This window comes from Anopheles darlingi, chromosome 2 (genome assembly GCF_943734745.1).
Source record: "Anopheles darlingi chromosome 2, idAnoDarlMG_H_01, whole genome shotgun sequence".
In the NCBI taxonomy this organism is placed as follows: Eukaryota; Metazoa; Arthropoda; class Insecta; order Diptera; family Culicidae; genus Anopheles; species Anopheles darlingi.
In genome coordinates this window covers 51,251,588-51,273,627 of record NC_064874.1, presented here as the reverse complement: position 1 = coordinate 51,273,627, position 22,040 = coordinate 51,251,588, and the positions used below count along the sequence as shown (strand labels likewise).

The 22,040-nt window shown below is 41.1% G+C and overlaps 1 protein-coding gene across 9 annotated transcripts; it reads left to right on the top strand.

Annotated features, from left to right (window-relative positions):
• The first annotated feature begins 766 nt into the window (after positions 1-766).
• On the top strand, positions 767-21,645 carry LOC125950474 (ecotropic viral integration site 5 ortholog). 9 transcript variants are annotated; one of them, XM_049678486.1, is made up of 11 exons: positions 767-876; positions 1,418-2,244; positions 12,350-14,359; positions 14,440-14,799; positions 14,947-15,105; positions 15,177-15,413; positions 15,645-15,668; positions 16,203-16,376; positions 16,443-17,033; positions 17,105-17,203; positions 18,954-21,645. In XM_049678486.1, exons 3-11 carry the CDS (start codon positions 13,757-13,759, stop codon positions 19,113-19,115), a joined length of 2,409 nt encoding a protein of 802 aa, XP_049534443.1. In that variant the 5' UTR covers positions 767-876; positions 1,418-2,244; positions 12,350-13,756; the 3' UTR covers positions 19,116-21,645. The 9 variants fall into 9 exon arrangements, 8 of the variants coding, with proteins under 8 accessions (XP_049534443.1, XP_049534444.1, XP_049534445.1 ...); XM_049678487.1 differs by having other exon boundaries at positions 821-876; positions 1,332-2,244; XM_049678488.1 differs by lacking the exon at positions 767-876 and adding an exon at positions 884-1,110.
• The last annotated feature ends 395 nt before the right edge of the window (positions 21,646-22,040 follow it).

The window sequence follows — 22,040 nt, the reverse complement described above, 5'->3', positions numbered from 1 at the left end:
CCGCGGACGTATAAAAGTTTGACAGCGTGTAAGGGTTAAGCGAAACCGTTTTGGCATTAATTTTTTCGTTTGCGCTAGGGTTTTCGCCCCGTGTGGCCACGGCTAAAGATTTAACAGCGTATAGGGGTTAAAATTAAATGTTTTAGCATTAATTTGTAAATTTACGCGTAAATTTACGCTTCGTGTGGCACGGGCCAGAGATTTTCTTCAACGCAGTTGCAACAAATTTTATTCCTGCATGGCAACAGGTCGAGTAAAAGTCGGGAAAAAAGAGATAAGATGCTGCCACACGGAGCGAAAATTTGCGCGCAAATTTGCACATTAATGCCAAAATGTTTTCGCTTCGTGTGGCAGGCGTAAAACCCCGAAAATTTATGCCGAAATGTCAAACGTATTGTTTTCATCTGTGTTTTGGCCGCTGAAGTTGATTTCCGAATAAATTTTGCAGTTTTTAACGATTTTGTTGCTGTTGCTGTTATATTTATATTAAAAATGCACAAACAATACAAAAAAGAACCTACATTTTCGTAAATAAAGCGTTCGATAGCGTCAAGGGTTCAGCGAAAAAGTCCGCGGACGTATAAAAGTTTGACAGTGTGTAAGGGTTAAGCGAAACCGTTTTGGCATTAATTTTTTCGTTTGCGCTAGAGTTTTCGCCCCGTCTGGCACCGCCTATACGGAAAGCGGAATTCTGCTGCAGAGGCAATTTTCTTGTTTTCTATGGGCAGTTTTGTAGTGTGTTCCTGTGTATTGTGCGTGCGTACGTGGGGGATCGCGTGTGTGCGCCTCTGCGGCCTTGTTTTGGACGATGTTGGAACTTTCGTGGAACTGCTCCACCTACACGGACACGGAATTCGCGTTCGAAGCAGGAAAAAGGTAAAAGGCCGTGGCGTTTGATTATTGCGTGTTTCGTGAAAACGTGGAAATAGGAAAGTGCCATCGTTGGAAGGAATTTGTAGGATTGTGGCTGTAGCGCACTACGACACGAAATTATGGGATGCTCCGGGAGGAAAATAAGGGTGGTGCCGTAGGGTAGTGCAAAATCGGGCTGTATGTTGAGGGGGGTGTGCGCAGGTTGACGAGACAAGTGTGAAAAGCAAGGAAAATCGGGTGGGTGTTATCCATGTTTGGTGGCTCCGTACGGTGGTGAAGGGAAATGAAAAGATTTTCCGGTTCCAGACGAGACAGGCTTGTAGCAGGCTTTGCAGACAAGAAACTCTCATCCTTCCTCGGGGTTCATGCGTGGATACAGTAATATTAAATCAAAAACTTGAGTTGTCTGAGACTCTGTTTAAGATTTGTTTATTTTCTATCAACTCACTGAATTTCAGGCGTTTTTTATAGCTGTGGCTGCTTCAAATAGCGGCGCTTCTTGTGGATGTTGTGGCACATTTCTTCATCTGTATTTTCATTGCAGTTCTTCCGCTTTTTTGCAATCGTCGGCTGTAGCTGAAGTGTACGAATCCATCGTCTGCTGCCGTCTTGAGAGCAACCTTCCGAGCGTGCGGCGGGAGGCGATGATCCGTTATCACCGTGCAGTGATGGGAGGTATCGCGGCAAGCAGCGCCTAGCCGAGTGAGCCAGGCGGATCATCGAGCCTCGGTCCACCGATCGTCGCAGAAGCTACGGTCTCCATCTGGAGCAAAAGACGAAAGAGAAAGCTGCCCCCAAGATCACGCAGCTGCGTATGTTTGATAGAGAAAAGCAAACGTGCAGCGATACCGCCGAGAAGTATTGAGCTGTGCAACCTGTGCAATGGTGGTGTGAAAGGTGGAAAAAGATTGGAAAAATCAGCTGTGTGTTGCGCGTGTGGTGATCGTCGTCTCGTGAAGCGTTTTGTGTAGATTTGTGCCACTGCTTATGCTTACGTGTGCAGCAACCCGATGTGTGTTAGTCATCGATCGATCGTCGGCGAAGAGTAGCAAAGGAGGAAAAAGGGAGAGTGATGATCGCGGGTGTACTACTCCAAAACGCAGATTGATCGTGGGCGCGCTTGGTTAAGGGGTTGGAGAAACAGAAGTGGAAAAGAAAGAAAAGAGCGCCATCCGGCCCCACTGATACCACTGGTTACTACACTAGTGTCGTCACTACACCAACACTGCGGCCCCCGAGACTACTACCAGTACGATCGGAGCGTGAAAGGAACGTCGTGGCAGAGTTTCACTTCGTCGAGGCAAAACAAAGTTCGAAGGAATGTGCGCCAGACTGTAGCAACGGAATTTTGATCTTCTTCGGATCTTACAGGTACGTATCGCGCTTGCACGATATCTTCATTGGCGGGCCTTTCTCAAACCTATCGTTTATTGTTCATTGCGAAATTGCAATTGATTTCGCCAAAAACCTCATTTAAAAATACATTGCCAAACTTTAGTTTTGCAGAAGAACCAAGCGTACGCTTGCTCGATATCGTTCTGCTTGATTGCTAGTGAAGGTCCGAAATCGACTTCACAAACGCCACACACGCTATAGCAAAGAAGGCCGAAAGGCTGGTTTTGGGGTCTTGGTAACTCAAATCTGTTATATGGCCGAATGTAGTTTTGTTACTTATGGCCACCAGTCTATAGCCATTAATCATCTTAATGCTGGTATATCGGTTTTATTTAAGTTCTTTTAACAGTTGAAAGTTACGAGAAACAGCTCGGAAACGTCTTGCACAAGATGGAACGAGTCGCTGGTGTAAATGATCACATTTATTTTTTGCAAACCCAATCCAACGATTAGTGATGCAGATCGTTTCGTATGAGCAAAGCGAGTGTTACCAATCAGGAGAAATTTAATAAATAAAATATCCACGCGATGCGGGTAATAGCCCCTGGCTCGAAAACGTGGAAAAGTCTTTAATTCATCTTATTAATTTCCTGCAATTTAACAAACGCTTCAACTATTGGTCGATTGCATGGGGGAAATTAAAGTAAAATAGATCAAACATTCCGCCGTAGCAACGGATTGGTTTGGCAACTTGAACTAAAATATGCTTACTTGGAAGCAACGAGGGCGAGAGTGTCCAGTTTGGGGTTTCGCAATTTTTTCTTCATGAAATCACCTCAGAACCTGCCAAAGATTAATGATTTATAAAACTATATAAACTGACTCAATATGGTGCAGAGAAGTTCAGTGGCAAGTGCACATTTTTGTAGCTGAAAATGTTCTATTTGCCAGAAAATTCAAATTCACCTGCATTTACAGTCCCTATTTATACGGCTATGAAATATTATCCAGAATCGATAAAATGCGCGTTTCTGTGGTCCAACGGAGCATTTTTTTTTTTGGGTCGCCGGTTCTGTATGGTAGGGTGAGCTGCAGATCACTGCCCTGAAACTTATAAGAGCGATCAGAACAGGATGTAACGATATATTCAAATGTCTTAAATCCAACAGCAATTCTTCCCCAGCCAATAGAAGTAGATAAAAGAATATCTTTGAAAATTTGTTTGGAGTCACTATTAAGTAAAGAAACTGCAAAGTCAGAAAGCCGAGTTACTTTTTCTCGTGCTTGTTTACACTGTAGTTTAGTCAATAAAACGGCATTACCATTAGTCGTTCTCAGCGGAGAGCATCAACTAAAAGTAGGTGATATTCCCGGCTTAGTTATTTATGCCTCTCTGCAGTTGCATGGCTCAACCCCTTAGGTAACCGTAAACATCATCTTCACCGCCTCAGAGAGTCTAGCCCATCGAATTGATTGGAAATGAAGAAACGGTGGCATAGTTGTTGTTACCGCATCTTGTAAACTTTGGCGGCATGCAATTCAGTAAGATGAACAAACAGTAAACAGTCGTTTGTTTGGAACACCGTGAATCACCGCGTCTTGTTCGTCTAGTAACTTACGTTGTCGTGTTTTCATGCAGTCTTGGGATGCTTAAGGTCGTTGTACTTTATGTGATAGGGTTCCAAGTGTTTGAAACGTGTTAAAAGACGCTTTTCCGAACCTTATTTCGTACTAGAGTTTCTGGTTTTGGTCCCCCGCTGGAGCTACATCTGTAAAAAGGTTGACGCATAACACATTAAATGGTATCTGGCGCTCCGATTTAGAGTGCTTGCAGCTTGATTTCAAGAATTTCCCTACAACCAGATACACCTTCTGAATGATCATCACTACAGAAGCTTTTCCGCAAGATATGTGTGCCGGCACCGTATCTCAAATGAAATATAGTTTTCCGAATGTTCTCTCGTATGAGTTCTATCGATTCGGAGCGATAAAAGAATGGCTGGAAAACAAAACCACTCCAGCGTAGAACGTCGATCGGTTGCTCTATGTACTTTATTTATTTGATAAAATTTCCTTACATAATGTCACCAGTGCGGAATAGGTGGTCCTAGGTGAACCGAGATCCCTGCTTTTCCGCGTGCATCATCTGTCGTTTACGTTGAAATTAGAGGAGACCGTTTTGGTCTGGAAAAGCTATTATTTGGGTCAATATTTGCCATTCTCTCGCTGTACAAACGCGCTAGATGATGGAATGTTGGGAAGGCTAAAAATTACTCAAATTTACGGTCATAGGTATCGGCATAGCTTTTGCTTTGTATGATTTAAGGAACTCTCCATATTCTTGTTCAGATGAGCTATTCTTTAGAAAACGGGTGTTCAAAACATAACATTGCCGCTAGTGGACACGATTCTCCAATGCTTCGTAGTCCGTACGCCATCCACTAATGTATCCATCGATCGATTTAAAGTGCTTTTAAAGTGTTTTAGTGCTAGATAGTAGATCTTGCTGCAAGTTTTAGAAGTGCTGCGGCAGTGCCTGTAGGACTCGTGCGTTCGCTCAGCCTTCGCCAGGCCCTCGAGTACCCAGATGTTATTTGCCCGATGAAGTGGCGAGGTTGGTTATCCGTATCGTATGTATGGGACATCGTATGCGCACATGTGTCTGATAATGGTTATCTGTTGAAGTGCGTTTCACAATCATTGATTCCTTAGTATATAACTGCCTGTCTGTCGGTGCAGCATCAGTCTTCAGTGGCCCGAATTGATGATGTCCTCCTGATTCTGCCTGTTGTACCTTTTCTATCTCGCTCATCACCAGAAACGTCTGCTCTGTGCACTGTTGGAAAAAGGGTGCAGCAATTAGGGAGCAGCACGTTGCGCAGAGAGCCCTACTTTCCGCGATTTCTTCCGGCACTTAACATCGGAGAATGCCTTACTCCGCCCAGTTTTCCCACGGAACTGGGGCGAAGGGTTTTGACTGTATGGTAAATTGACGAGACTCCACATCACATCACTCGCATGGTCCATGATCGTCGTCATCGGTTCGCTATGCCTGGGCTCGAGTGCTATGGTTTTCGGCGGCGAATAGGAGAATTCCCTGAAAAATTCGCTACGTCGTGAGTGGATTTCAGATCCCGAAAATTGCACTTTTTCCTACAGCGTGTAGTGTGTGTTCATTATGGCTTTCTTGTAGTCGCTGTAACGGTTCTCGTTCATTTGTGGGCGTTTTCGGGGGGAGCAATTGTCGGCCTAGGCTTCACTGTCGACCATAGCCTCTGTAGTTACACGAAGCAGTATGGAGTGTAGTGCTGGGCAGCGAGTAAAGATTTTGTTCCCGATCTATTTTGAACATAAAAAAGGTCATTGTGTCGCGATGCAACGTTATGAAAGTTGTAATGAAAAATTGATGTCATGTCATCATACGCATGCGGATTGGGATTAAGCTGTTTGAGCACGTAGCACTTCTAGTGCAAAGTCTATACATCACTCTGTTATGGTTGGCCACCGAGCAGTTCCAATAAAAAAAATATATAACCCACACAAAAACCTTATCGTTATGTCGTAACACATCTGTGATATCACATCTTGTTACTGCTCCGGGCAGTGGTGCCACGCCTCTAGATATCCGTTGCTCACACTTAGAGCTTCAACTGTTTGACCTAATTTATGTTACTCAAGCTTATGAGTTTGAGTTGTCAAACTTCGATCGTTGCGTACCGTTCAAACGTGTGCCGGGGTCGACGGCATAAGGTGGTAGGTACTCTTACGCCTTGTGTCATGTTCGATGTTTTCGCCGTTATAGATGACCGGAGAGCAAAATCGGACGAGAAGAAAACGGATTGAGAAAGAAGAATTGACTCACGGATTGCTTTGCCTCAACCAGCAATCGGATAGGCAGCAGTTGCTTTACCAAGACTCTATGGCAAACAGTGGCTCCTTCTTCACGTGTGTCCGGATCATTGGCTGCGCGTTAGACGTGATGACGTTGCATTGAGCCGATGCTATGCTAATTACCCAGGTGGTGGTGCAAATGTTTTTGAGGACATTCTAAATATTGGCAAGTACTGTGGAATAGCGATATCCAGAGAGCACACGTCTCTATTTGATGATGCATAGTTTCTGAATCATAATCTGGTATATCCGTTTCTGAATGAAAGATTTTTTTTGTAAAAATATTGCGCTGCATACTCTCCTCATAAAGCTTTGTCGGCAACGGTATGGTTTATTAAGGAAAAATCTTGTAAATTGTGACATGTCTTATAAGAATTGATTCATTTGATGGTGTATACCTATCGATTTTCATTATTTATGATAGAATTTCATACGAAATTTGCTATCGTAGTATCTATTTTGGAATCAATCGCTACATCCCTCGGATGCCAATGATTTATCTAATCCGCCATGTTCTGTTTTCAAGAAAAAATCAAGTTTAAAAAGCCACGTTGACTGACTGCTTTATTAAATAGTGGAATGTATTGTATTGTTGTGTTGATGCCTACTTCTTTTCTTTAAATGGTTCGCTTTGTGGTGAATCATGGTGGATACTTTTGTTCCTCCGTCATATGCTGCTCTGGAAATGTTCTAGCACCATTACCTGTACAGACAGCAGGTGAGTTGATGACTGGCGATCCTCCCACTGACAAGATAAAGATAGTCACAGAGAGCCTCCGTTAGGAGTACCAAGGAGCTAAATAATATTTCATTCTTGCATGTTGTTTGTCGACCGGTTTTTAAAGAGAAATCATTGTTCTGAATATCGCTTTTGAAGACTGTGGTATAAATGTGATCGCTTCACTTGGTAGAAGCACGTTGGTGATACGATGTAATCTATTTCGAATAAAACCTACATTATATTATGTCTCTATATTTTATGTACACTATAAACATGCAACAAAGAGAGCCTTTGTTGCGCCAAAATTATCATGAAACATGTATGAAGGATATGTATTAGTGCTATTCATCCATTTCATTCTTCATTTTCATCTCGTTCAGATCGTACAAAGAGTGAGCTGTTTCCTTGCCTTGTACGATGGCTTGTTTTATATGCTAAAATTATACAATTTTAAACAAAGTAAAAAGGTACTAATGAATCATAACTCTTACGAATGGCCCTTAGTAGCTCGTACCTGCGCCACCGTACTTTGTGGCGTGGTAAGTAAAGGAGCCCCTTAAATGTTCTTGAGTAGAGTCTCTTGGGAGCTTCCTTTTACACTGGCGCTTGTTTGTTCTTGTTTGTTGTTGCGACACCTTGCGCACTCAATTTCACATTGACAGGGCATTGATAAGCCAAAGGTTGCTATCAGTCCCATTTGAACAATAAGACTGGTTCTATACGACTCAAGGTGGCTTAAGTAGGGAGAAATTTTACCAGCAATCGTTAGAATGCGCCATAAAAGCGTGTGTATTGTGCTTGTCATATTCCTTTCCTCCGACTCCAGCTATCTTTTGAGGTACGAGCGATCCATTTTTTATGGTTTTAGAACATTATAACGTTATACATAGGCGAGGCTTAACCTCGCCCAATATGGTGTCAAGGAGTTCATTGAATAAAAAATAATATATTAATGGCCTCCGGCAATGTCTAAATGACTGTAGACCGAAAGGAAGGAGAATCAACAGGAACAGTTAGCCCCCAAAAACCCCAACATGACGATGTGGTTCTACCGAAACCGTGAGTGACGATGGTTTTGTGTGACATGGAAAACTGACTGTGACATCATATTGTGTGGGATAGCACCCAAGAGCGCAGTGGGTTGTCCAGGTTTGGCAGTTAATTTTATTTCTCTAGCCTCGCCCAATGTTTGGGTCAAGGTAATACTGTACAAATATGGAACAACTTTGCTGGTTCGTGGCTCCTGCTAATGGGAATAATTGAGGTTTAATGATTCTTGTGCATGCACTGAAGTGATGACAAGCTAGGGGAAATAAAAGTATACCTAAAACAATCAATGAAAAGGAGACCACTTCATTCAGACGTATTTTGGTGTTATGAATTTTGGGTTTTTGTGGTTTAGCGCAGGTAGTTTGTGTCCCTCGCAAGAACATCTCGAATCGATACTAATGATACCGCGTTAGAAATTCGTTTTGTAAAGGAATGGTGGCCTGGTATGGAGCGGACGCTTGCAATGCGACACATAGATAACCAATGTTATTGGACAGGTTGTTCTGTTTGCGATAAAAAAAACCCTGCCGAGCATCTGAACATTTATAAACAGCAGGGAGTTTCTGTATATCGCAGTGACAAAGTTGCAAAACAGGCGAGGGTTTCGTTGTTTCGTTAACATTTTCGCCACTCATACATAATCATCGATCCACCATCCATTTCGTAGAGATAGAGGATCGCTACGTGGCGCTTAGTGCTTGTGGGATTTGTGTCTCGAAGGGACTAACGCAGACAAGGGAGAGGTAATCATTTTATTTGTTCTGATACTTGCTGGGAAATTAGGTGCTCGTTAGACGAAGAAGAGGCTAGAACTGCATACGAAAACTGGCTCAGTTTTATCATAATCTATTATTGAAAACGTGAAAAGGAATCGATGGTATTGATAAAATGGTAAAAGAGTTTTTCAAATCATGGTATGATTCATCGATGTAAGAATCTTTAGCTCAGATTATTTATCAATTTCATTGTGAGGAAAGTTCTTCAATTGAACCATCGTTTTGGAAAATTTTATTAAATTAACATTGTTATTGCTGGAATTTGCAGCAATGATACTGTAGAACTTTGCTATTGATTCTACTCCGGAGCTAATGCGTTCTATGACTTTTCCTCACGGATGTTGGGTAGTAGTCGGCTGTATGAAAACATCCAACGCTTTAAAACACGATGGAAAATAGCTGGAGCGTGTCTTACACATTTTTTTAACATTGGTCCATTCGTACATATGGCCTATGTAGCGTACAGAGCGGGCCCATGGTAGGGCACCGACCGTGCCATGGCCTTCGCGCAGAATACATTCTACGTGCTGTGCAATGAGCAGAAGAACGCACCTGTTTGCACACTCTAATGCTCAGTACAGGCGGAAAAACGAAGGGAAAGTGCGACCGTATGAGAATGGCTGCAAATCGTTCCCGATGGTTTACTAAAAGGTAGAGCTTTGAACATACTGTGGTGGTTTGAAAAGATGTAAATCATAGAGCTAGTCTGTGTAATAGGTAACACTTCCGCAGAAGGAGAACGGTTTAATCTAATTATTCTGTGGTTTGTACAAAAAAGGCCCTATAGAGATAAATGTGATGTGTCTTTCAATTGATGGAATGTAACTAGAAGGATTGGCTTATTTGCTATTTATTGTTATATCGGACAAATTACGTTTTTAGTAAATGAATTGATTAATATGCCTAGCACATAATACCATATTTTAGTAAAACATTTCATGATTTTAAAGATAGGCGTAGATACATTTTGCGCTTATGGTTGCAAACTTCTAGGTCGTTGCAAACCTTCCAAACACGTCCATCCCAGAAACATGAAATCTAAAGGATTCAGCAATTTTCTTTTTACTAATTATTTTGCGATACATCGTGGTGCTACTCATGCAACATTTCGAGCACGCTCTCTGTCGTATGAGTAACTGTCAAAGTTAATGGTGAAAAGCAACAGACCGCAACTGTGTAAGGTCTGCACAGTGGTCGGATATGTGGTAATCATCCACCGCTTGGCCAGTGCGTACCGTTTATGTTGGAAACGTTGGTAACTTCCACGTTGTATGTGCTAATGTTTTTCCTGGTTAGGGATTCACTTTGCCATCATCTTTATGGTGGTTTGTGTAGTCATCGGCTATGTAATAAGAGAGCGCGAGGACATCGTGGTAGTCCTTAAGGCTGCGGGTGTCGTGGAGTATTAATCAAACCCGATTGCAGGTTGTTCATTTGCTTAACACGTACTAATTGTCAAACATCCTTAGTGCTGTTAAGTATAAGCTAGTTATTCCGATTTTTTTTATAGCAAACAGTTACAAAATATTATACGTATAAGAAGAAGCAATTGAATTAAAATAGTGCGCAAACCATGAATTTTGCCAATCGTCGCTTCAAGTATGCATGACAATTATATTACTGTCTTGGCCTTTTCCTGCATCCCGCGATTTCCTATGGTATGGGTGTAATCTCACTTCCGAGCGGCGGAGCGAATAGTTTTCTTTTTTTTCTTTCTCTATTTAGTGTTATTATTACTCCGGTTAGATAGCATGAAACGCATGGCTAGGAACGAATTATAATAGATCCTGGCGCACCTAGATGAAATGAAATTGAAACGTTGATGGATATGACTTGGGGCTGGTGTTTTGTTCGGTTAGAGGCGAATGTGTGCAAACAAACAACATCGAAAAGAAGATAAATTTACATTGCAGATACGTTGGTCTTTCGCTATGGAACAAATATCATCGAAAAGGTCATGAAGTGTATTATGAGGTATTGCGATTGAGGCGGTTTAGATTATTATCCAGCTAAGTTATATGATGCGGTACCCATCACACCTCACAGCTTTTGTGTAGCAGTAACGCAACGTAACCTTTCGGACCTAGTAAATGATATTTATGTTTATCTTTATGTTGAAGAATATAAAATTACATATTATCGCAGGCCTTCGCGGGTTACACGTAAAGTACGAAGAAAGAAATAAAGTAAGAAAAAATCAAAACATAACTCAGAACAGCAGAAGATCAGAAGCAAGAAGTTATGCACAGTTCATCTGATACTGATACATATCCGTATTTTGTTCTGCAGCAAAGAGAGGTGCGAAGAAGAGGGATGAAACAGAGAATCTACACTTGGCGAGCAGTTGAAGCGTAGTGAGTTTCTAGTCTGTTGAACCATGCCATCATCAGTTGAAATGCGAGACTTCATGTGGTGTTATAACCATTAATTTATTCAACGGGGATAGTTGAAGATGCCTTAGCAGCAGCAGGGAAAAGATAATATATGCTGGATTGCATTTTGGTTCATAATGCTTGTTTTGGTGCATTTCTTAGACAACTTCTGTACATTTGATGGTAATATTTTCGGGAATATAGGTTTAGTCTGCAAGAAGTGATGGATTAATCCTTCTACAGGCTGTGAGTTGTATGTAAAGAAGCACATAAAGATAAATTATTTTCTGCCAGACGTGAGCCGAAAATTTGAGAGAATACAATAGTCGAATTCAGTTAAAGTTTAAACTTTTGGTAGATTGGTTCAAAATTATTTGTCCGCGACTGGCATGGATAGCGGAAACGTGGACTATGTAAATACATCCATCTGAGTAAACTGCTTTCTTGTTCAGTAAACATTAAAATGAATGTTAAACTATTCGCAAAGCGGATGAAAGGCTTCAATAACAGAATTCCTAACAATAAGACCACGGAAAAGAACAGCAAAACACTCCCTTGCAAAAGGTGTTTATAGATGCGCAGCTAGATGCTAGCCGTACACTGGAAGCTACCATAGAATAGGGGCTTCAAGCACAAGGAACTGACTTGTTTTGTTCTTAATACAGTATCTTCACAGCTAAGCGGCAAAAATAGCAGATACGGAAACGATTGGGATTGTTTTTCGTTTCTGGATTCTCTACAGTAGCATCACAACACGGGATTTGCGATGTATCTGTGTGTTGGATGAAGATTCTGGTTGTTAGCTTCTTTTCATCCATACTCGCCTCTCGAAATCTGACCATTTTCTGTTCTAGGGTATTTCGTTACACAGTTACAAGGAAAAACGGGATGCTAATTACAACTAAAGCACGATGAAAACATGCTTATGACACAGCTACACAAAAAAAAGGAATCGTACTTTACGCTGTAGCTGTAGAGATACAGCTAGAATTGGAACAAAATTAAGTGATGGTTGATTGGTTGGTTAGATTGGTTGGTCTGATTAAATGTGATTAATTGGATGGTTTATTGAAATTATATGATAAAAGGGAATGTAAAAGGAATACTCATGTTAGTAGAAACATTTTTATAAAATTTGCAAAAAAAATGAGAAATTTCAATTTCAATTAAGTTTTTTAAAATGAGAATTTAAAAAAGTAAAATGTGAACTTTAATCTAATTGTATGTTTTACTAAATTTACATTTACCACAAAGTTGTGTAAGGTATAGAGATAATTGTAGTCTGATGTAGTCTGATAGCTAATCATTATGTTTGTTTATTTTACTTGCAGCTCGCTACTATAGCACTTCAACAGTGCGGACACGTTGACTTCTAGTGCACATCCATACTTCAAGCACTTCCTGCCTAACGGTACCCGAAACGATAAACGTGAAATCAGTAAGATCCTATAACGCACGATTGTTCGCCTCATCCTGCCGCAATATACCGAAATCCTCACGCAACAGAAACTCAAACCATCGAGATCCTACACCACTACGATTGCAAAACGATAAAAGGACAACACAGTAACATCAGCTATCCTCGCAGCGTTGCAGTGTGGAACTACGACACTCTGGGTCCTTTTATCACAGCCAGTCAACAACAATACGAACACCACCACCAACATTGTCCAACATCATTTCAAGACAGCGAAAACACCACAATTAGTGTGTACCATTTTTGTTCTGGCGAATCTTCGCCCCGTAGTAGCGCCTCTGGGAGTCCCGTATCAAATGCTTTATTACTTGGTTGCATATCCTTCGGCCCCCATAGCCCATTGCTCTCGCTTGTAAACTAGTAGCACTAGGACACGTCGTCCAGTGTTCATTGTATTGTGGATCCATTCGATATACGGCTCAGACTGTTGCAAAACTGTAGTGTTCCGCTGTCTGTTTAAGCTACTGTACGTGTGCGTCTATGTTGTAGTCAGTTTGGTTGCCTGGTATTACTGTTTAACTATTTGTATTACGCTATTGGCCAAGAGTTAGCTAATCACGCGCCTCGTTTCATTACGCTTCAGTAAAGTATTTTTGTTTGTTTTACTTTTATAAATCATTTATCATTTGTTACATTGTTTTTGTCCTTGAAAAGTATTCTCCAATTTATTTAACACTATAAGTCCACAAGATATTTATTTCTTTACTAAGTACACAACTACCTGCATCAAGTGATACCAATTTTGATAGATTCGGTCTTATTTATACTGCATAAGGAGTTAACATACCCGCAAGTATTTGTCGTGTTCGTAAGAGGGACATCGAACTTGTAAGGTGTTGTAAGCATCATAGACAGAAACATTACTGTTTATCTTTTGTGTGATTTTGTTCTGTGATCGGTCCGAGTCGTGTATCATTGAGCTGCACAATTAAACTTTCGATAGTAGTGAGAAGAAGAATGAAAAGCATGCAAAATCAAATCTCAAGGTCGGAAAAAGATAGCTAGAGACGCCGGACGCGGACTAATTCCATTTCATCAATATTTGAAACTCGAAGCATCACAAACGATCGTGGGTCCATTCGACTAGGTGTACTAGGTTCATTCGAAGACGAAGGAACTACATTAAACAGGCTCACATACACGCACACATACATACACACACACACACAAACAAACACAAATACATTTAGATACACAAGAATCGGCATCACAATCGATACATTCATCCTGTTGCGCGTTCCTCCTGCCCCCGCCCGCTAGTATGACCCTCACGGTGTCGGAATCGGACAGCAATAGCCTAAGAAATCCGAGCATGACCGAAACTCTACCCAGCTCTGAACTATCCCTACTAGCCAAACTGGAGGCCGCCAACAAATTGATCGAGAGTGACTCGAAGAGTCTGAACTCGCTTCAAAGCTCAGCGCACAGCCGCAAAAGCTCCGATACGAGCCAGATCAGCCTCAATTCTGGCGCTTCCTCTGTCGGCGAGGAGGATGTGTGGTCAACGTGGGCCAGCATCGTCACCGACTGGGAGGCTAGTCAGAAGCGAAAAGGCCCGACCGTACGCGAGCTGGTCCGTAAGGGGATACCGCACCATTTCCGCGCGATCGTGTGGCAGCTTTTGTGCGGAGCATCTGATGCCGATAAGAAGCAGTATGCCGAGTACATCAAGGCAACGAGCGCCTGCGAGAAGGTTATCCGACGAGACATAGCACGCACGTACCCGGAGCACGATTTCTTTAAGGAAAAGGATGGGTTAGGTCAAGAGGCCTTGTTCAATGTGATGAAGGCGTACTCACTGCATGATCGGGAAGTTGGATACTGTCAAGGGTCAGGCTTCATCGTTGGTTTGCTATTAATGCAGGTAAGCAGTGACGAATGCCTTTACCGCCCATTGATTGCTTCACATCACTTCAAACTACACATCTTGGGTACATTCTACAGATGCCAGAGGAGGAAGCATTTGCTGTGTTAGTGCAGATAATGCAACAGTACCGTATGCGGGACATGTTCAAACCATCGATGGCTGAGCTGGGGCTATGCATGTACCAGCTGGAAAGCATCGTACAGGAGCAGATTCCAGAATTACATCTGCACTTCCAATCACAAAGCTTCCAGACGTCTATGTATGCGTCTAGCTGGTTCCTGACGCTGTACACGACAGCTCTCAACCTGACGCTTAGCTGCCGCATCATGGACGTGTTCCTATCGGAGGGAATGGAGTTTATTTTCAAAGTCGCCATTGCACTGCTTACCATTGGTAAAGATACGTTGCTGTCGCTGGATATGGAAGCAATGCTAAAGGTGGGTTGCTGTTGCATAATCCTATTTTAATAAGATAACTTCTATCTTATCTCGTATCGATAATCGTAAGATTAGATATCTTTGGTAGAAGTCGTGTTTCCGAAATATTATGATGTTCACTGTTTGTCGTGCTCTTCATTTGTACAGTACTTCCAGAAGGAACTTCCACAAAAGGTGGAAAACGACTCGGACGGATTATTCAATCTAGCCTTTCAGGTGAAGATCAACACAAAAAAGATGAAGAAAATGGAAAAAGAATACGCCGACTTGCGAAAAAAGGAGCAAGAGGAGATGGTTGAGCTAAGGGTAAGATGCTCATTGCGGGTAGTTTGCCATATTGATTGTTGTATGAATTCGCCATTTTATCGGTATTTTAGCGACTTCGTAGTGAGAATCGATTGCTTAAAAAACGAAACGAACTGCTTGAGGCAGAGAGTGCTGAGCTCGCCGATCGGCTCGTACGGGGACAAGTATCGCGGGCCGAGGAGGAAGAAACCAGCTACGCGATTCAATCTGAACTGCTGGCATTGCGACGGGCGCATCTGGAAGTATCGCATCAGTTAGAAACGGCTAACGAGGAAGTGCGGGCACTTAGCTTACGGTTGCAGGAAAATGTAAGTAAACACAAGAAATCCAAATGTGCGCTCTGCAGATCCTCACGTACGATGATCGCCGTCGTTTGGTGGTTGACCTCGAAGCTAGAAGCACTCTTTGGCTTACTTTAAAGGTGGTGGGAAGAAGGTGGATGTAACAATTCGTTTCTGTTTCTGTCTTCCTATCTCTCTACTTCGTTCATGAATTTCAATCCATGCGTGTTGCGTTCGGAAAAAACTCGGACATTATAGAATCCAGACAATTCTCTCGAATCCGTAAGTTTTGTAATCATGCGAACTTGATCATGCGTGTCCTGATCTTCATTTTCGGCATAGTAGTTCGTTTTCCAGCATTTATAAGCATTTGTTATTTCTTTGGTAATATTCATCGCAGTTTGCTTAGTCTTTGATACCTCAAAAAAGTGCATAGCTCTTTCATTTAATTTTGCAAAAACAGTGCAACCGTGTTATTTGCAGTAATTGCTTCTGTTAAGTGCAACCATTCGATATTCAATAATGCTTTTCATGCATTAATAGAGCATTCATTGGAACGCAATCTAACAATTTAATCCTATTAAGTCAAACGTTATCATGCTTGCAATCAGTCCCCATTTTAGGTGAAGAGTTGTTTATTTCCATTTTTTACCATTTGAACTTTCTGCTTTCATAGTTTCACCCCATCCTTATAAAACCATATATTTGGCTGTATCAATATCGGATTTGATGAAATGCATGTTTTGAGACATATTTTGCAATTGTTCGGAATTTTTACTTATGATATGAATACTGTTTGCGCGTTTTCCAACATAGAATAATTCCCGCCAGAATTCATTTGATGAGTTGATCATGAAGGAAGAGGCATTGAAGCAGCGCGACGAAATGGTTTCTTGTTTGCTAGAGGAGCTGGTCAAGGTACGACAAGGACTTGCTGAAAGCGAGGATGTAATTCGCAACTTAAAGACCAAAATCCAAGAACTAGAGGAGGTGAGTTTTGCGCGTGTACTTGCTCATAGCCAATCATATACAAATCTATATTTCTGTTCCTTTTAGGATAAAAAAAGGTTGCGAGAAACGACCACGGACAATTCGGTAGCCCATCTGCAGGATGAGCTGATTGCGAGTAAACTGCGGGAAGCCGAGGCGAGCCTTTCTCTTAAGGATCTCAAGCAGCGCGTGCAAGAGCTCAGCACCCAGTGGCAACGGCAGTTGTCCGAACAGCGTAACGATCCGACGCAAAGCAACGATTCCGGAGCGAAAAAGCTACTGTTCTGGGAATCAGGACGTTCGCAGGATCTCCAGAAGCTGGAAGAGGAGCTGATGACTACTCGGATACGAGAGATGGAAACATTGACCGAGCTAAAAGAGCTGCGGTTGAAGGTGATGGAGCTTGAAACACAAGTCCAAGTATCGACCAATCAGCTTCGCCGCCAGGACGAGGAAAGTAAAAAGTTGAAGGAAGAGTTGGAAGAGGCACTGGTTCGCGAACGTGAGTTGGCAAACAAGGCTCGGGAACAGCAACACCGGTATTCCGATCTCGAATCTCGCATGAAAGATGAGCTCATGAATGTAAAGATCAAGTTTACTGAGCAAAGTCAAACGGTGGCAGAGCTGAAGCAGGAAATATCAAGACTGGAAACGAAGGTGAGTCTCGACGTATATCCTTTGATATTATTGTATTTGGAGGTGAACAAATTTTGTTTTTCGTCATTCAGAATTCAGAAATGTTGGCAGAGGGAGAGCTACGTTCGAATTTAGACGAATCCGATCGGGTACGAGATCTGCAGGACAAGGTCGCCGAATTAAAGGCTGAGGTAAGAGTGCAAATTATTCCAGTCAGTTGATCGGTACAGCACATGTAAATACACAGCTGCCATGCTTTACAGCTGCGGCACGCACAATACACATCAATACATTGAAGCGGTTACATTAACTAAAAATGCATTATTCACACGAGTTTGTAATTGTGCAGTTGCTCCTTTAATACTGGGTTTATCTTATACGGTTTAATCGCTGGATCAGTAACTAGCACATACATAACAAAAGAGCGTTTCTAGTATAGACAACGTGATCCTTTCTCGTATAGAAAGCTCACAAAATGACCTCGAAAAGATTGATGGTAGTGACGGTCGATGATGCGGAATGATAGAGAGGAGCCAAAATTAATTCCTTTAAAAGATATACTACGTAAAGATGAATTTCTCTTTTTTGTAATCTCGCCCCCAGCCGCTTATCGATGTTCACTAATCTGTAACCAACTATCACTTGGAACATCCGTATCGTAGATAAAAGGCAAACTGACACACACACATACACACATACTGACAGAATTGATTGATATACCTGTAAATATGAATCAAAAAATTAAAACTTTATGCATTTCTTTTTGATTTTCTCTTCGAATTTACCGTCTCCTTTCTTCACACTCGGTCCGTATGTCCATATGTGTGTGCTTCGCTGGTTATGGTTTGGGAAATCTAACTTTATGCGCTTACCTTCACCTGCAATACGCCGGACCCTTTTGTGGCCTGTTTGATCTGCGTATCTAGTTCCCAACACCCATTACCAGCCCAGAGACAGAGCCATGGAAGTGGATAGCGTAAAATACAAGCAAAGCATCGAAGCACAAAGCGTTGATACATTGGAGACTAGAACAGCAGTGTACGATCGCACCTTATTCATCTTACCCGGACGACTTCAGAGGCGTTGCCGAAATTCGAAGCGTAGGATTCGGTTCAAACTGCTGCGCTGCTGTAATGATTTATACAAGCCGGATTCATTTTTTCATCTAGAAGTGACATAACTCATCATCTTCGGTTCGAGAACGGGATGATAGAGGATTTAGAAAATCAACAAAGATTATCTATAACATTGCAGTATTAATCGTAATTACTCATCGTAAAAGTAGTGTAACATCATCAATTCATAGTGAATCATCGACATATACTGTGGACGCTAGTTTGTGTGCTATTGTTTGCCTATCAAACGGCAGAAACTCATAGAAATGAAGCAGAATCTTTGTGATCGCTTTTTTGAAAAGCTATCACTTTCTATGGTTATCTTCGGGTAAATTAGTAGCTCGACCGGAATCAGTCAAACCTTGTTGGATCAGCGCTATCAGTTGTCAGTAAATTGGAGCCACAATTTGCAGCCGAAAGAGTATTAAAACCGAATCGTGTGCCAAAGGAATCGTAACCAACAACGAACGGAATCTTGGAGGCGCAAAAGGTTAACAAGCTTTATGCATTAGAAGTAAATCTTCCACGCCCTTCCCTCCCTTACCTTTCTTTTCAATCGACTTATCAGTATATTCCCCCTTTTCCCTCCATGCCCGGACTGCTCAAATGTTTTCTACATAATTAAAATCTTTCCGTTTTTTTTGTGCAACCTTAATTCTGTTGGTAGTAGCTCATGTTCGCTTCTGTATGTAATGCTTTGTTGTGCATGCAAAACACATTTCGATTGAGCACCATCTTTGTCCTCCGCCAGCTTCATTAGTTATAGGATCCATCGCTATTTGATGTTAATGGTGATTTTATTTTTTCCTGGTTCAAACGATCCTAGCTCACTGCCATCAAGAGCCGCGGAATGGCGTTAAATCTGCGGAAGATTAAAAGCACTTCGATACAGTCAATCGATTCTAATGAGATCGATTTCTCCGAGATGCAGCTTTCATCGAAGATGCATATGTCAGGTTCGGCTGCAAGCTCCGGCTCACAGTCGTGAGGATTCACCAATCATACACCGTTCGAATACAGTGGAAGACTGTAGCAACAATATGCCGTTCCTAACAACTTCGTGAAACATGCGCATCATCATCATTGTGATCATCCGTTATTGCTATGTTTTTTTTCTGAAACTTTCTTCCATTTATCATTACCGACGTTAAAATGAGGGAACAAGAGTGTTACAGTAACCAAATACTGCAACAATAACTCATACTATATATTACTGTTCCAAAACACAATCCGATCTTGTAGTGATTGACCAGTGTTCATTATTGGTTGCTACAATCGCTCCTCAAAACTAAGATTTTAGTTGCTACGTTCAACAACACTACGCAGAAAGGCAAGATATACATAAATTAATCAATAAGCAGCTCATAGACAGAAGGCGATAGAGACGAAGTAGCCGAACATATGAGAAATGCAACTGACTACGTCTTGTAGGGGTCGTTACTTTGGCAGGAATAGGTTTCCATTTTTGTTAATTTCGCACATTACCTGCAAAACAGCAATAATTCGATTCGTGGTGTTGACATTGTAAATGTCCGTTCATAGGTTATAAATGCTGATTGGTTTACTTATGTTCCAGTGTCCTTATTTACTGCCCTGTCTAACATTCGGTGTCACAGTATTGTGCTTTGGTTTTTGAAAGGAGTTCGTGCAATTGATTATGTTTAGTTGTTTTCATTTAACAGATTTTGTTTTGTGCATTCATATTTGTTTTCAAAAGTGATTCCTTATGATTCCTGCTGTATGCTTAAGTTAAGAGAAAAGTCGTTAGCCTCTATACTTGAACCATATAGTTTTTTGGTTTTTTGTCACTATTATATGAAAGTGTATGAATTTCAGGGAATGAATCTGACTTCACTTGCAACTAATACATTCTTGTATAGAGGACTTGTTGCTCTGCTTCACTGCGATAAGATGACAGTCTATCTAACATTAAGTGTATTTCTTACTTGGTTATCTGTTAATTTGGTTATCTGTAGTATTTTATCTTATTCACTAAGAATGCTGGGCTGATATTGCTTTTACGCTGTGCAGGCACGATATGGACAAGCAATGTGAGTGTGAAAACGTAAAATTATTTTATGTATTTGATGTCTTGATGAATCACGAATCAAAATCGCTTAACGGACTTTTTTACATTTCGTATAAACTCATCCCTTTTGCTGCAACTAGGTGGCAATTATCCAATGTTTTGCCTCGTTGATAGATAAAATGTCATTCCCTATCACGATTATTAGTAGATGATTTGACGAAACTCGATGAGGGAACCCAATCCGAAGTCTAGTGATAGTAGTTCATAATAAATGTGAGTGACTAGATGGAATGATAATCTACGTTAATATATTTACTTAAACGATAGCAACCAGAGTCACTCACAGAACAGATAATAGCCATCTGGAAAACACAGGTTATTGGGTGCCAAAAATCGATACAGAAAACACAATAAGAACTTACAATTCTAATATAATTACTTGACTACATGCAATTGCACAAACAAGAATATCTTTAACATGAACAATGGACTCGTCGTGAAAAAAAAAATCGATTTTGATGATGAATTCTTCTTAGCTGAAGCGAAATGATGGTTTGCCTCTCTTTGAATAGTAGAACATCAATAAACATAGTTGCAACTAGTTGTCGATGTTTTTTTTGGTTTTTGATATCGCTTTTAGACCTCTATAAAAACAAATGGCCGTGACGAACGCAGAATTCGTTGGTTAAACCCAAAAATAACCTCTTATTTTGCTATGAGCTCCTCGAATTGAAATGTAGTAGTAGTCGTACTTAAAATTGCTATCACTTGGAGCATAAGAGAGAAGTAATTGATATGCGCAAACTAACTAAATTTGCACTCGCAGAATATAAATTTGTTTAATAGTTCTTTCGACTAGCATATTTACTTCAACAGCTGATCGAGAATGATTGTGTTTGATGAATCAACGGAGATAAAACAACCATTCACATATGCACACACAAGGAACAAAAACAGTAGCCGCAGCAGCATACACAATCAGACAGGACACATAAATGCACATAAAACACAGGGAAAAGGAAACTGGATCACCGTTAAAGAAACGTTACGAAGAGATTGCGGCATTTTTAAAAGAGGCTTCCTCCATTATTGTGGAATGGCTGGCTTCGGTGAAAGCAGCAACATGTACTTGATAATATCTTTAGCGAGTAATAACAGCAGTGCATGAAATATCAATTTTATACAACTTAAAACCACTCATAATCATTTCATCGCCGATTGGAAGAACGAATTGAATTCAATTTTGAGCATGTCTCTTGAAGTGGAATGAGTAGGTTGAGTTAGAGTTTGTCATAATTATGCGGTTTGTCGCACTCGCTGCAAACTATGCAACGAGGTTGAAATTAAGCGAGAAAGAGGGAGTGTGTCGAAATTGGTGAGTTGTGTTTCTATCAAACCTTTAGTAGAGAAGTAATTCAAACAATGCAGTGGTAATCGAAAAATGTGTTGAAAATGGAAAACGTGATTAAAAATATAACTTTAAACCCGATATGGTAGTTTTCTTCGAGTTTGAGACACAAAAAAAATCCATTGCATTCTGCAAATGTAAACAAAGTAAATCAGTGCAAACAAATGAAAGCGCATTCGTAAGTTCTTTGCATTTTTCCGCATTGCTCGTTGAAGAAAGCATCCGAAAGACCATTCACTAGTTCACTATTTCGGGAGTAGAAGGGACTTTTCTTCTTTTTCTTCCTCGCGATCATCATTCCTTGTTTCGTCGTTGATGTTGCTTCTTATAGCCTCTTACTTATGTTGTACTCGGACATGAAATAAGCCCCGTTATTTGCATGGCCTTATCTTTATTTTTCATGCAATCTATTACAGTATTTAGACGACGATGATTTAAATGGTGGTATGATAACCTACTGATAATCAGACACTTCA

Coding starts and splice junctions, on each gene's coding strand:
- LOC125950474 (XM_049678486.1), top strand. CDS start 13,757: ATGACCCTCACGGTGTCGGAATCGGACAGCAATAGCCTAAGAAATCCG. Junction 14,360..14,439: donor TTGGTTTGCTATTAATGCAG/GTAAGCAGTGAC, acceptor TACATTCTACAG/ATGCCAGAGGAGGAAGCATT. Junction 17,204..18,953: donor TCGCCGAATTAAAGGCTGAG/GTAAGAGTGCAA, acceptor AAACGATCCTAG/CTCACTGCCATCAAGAGCCG.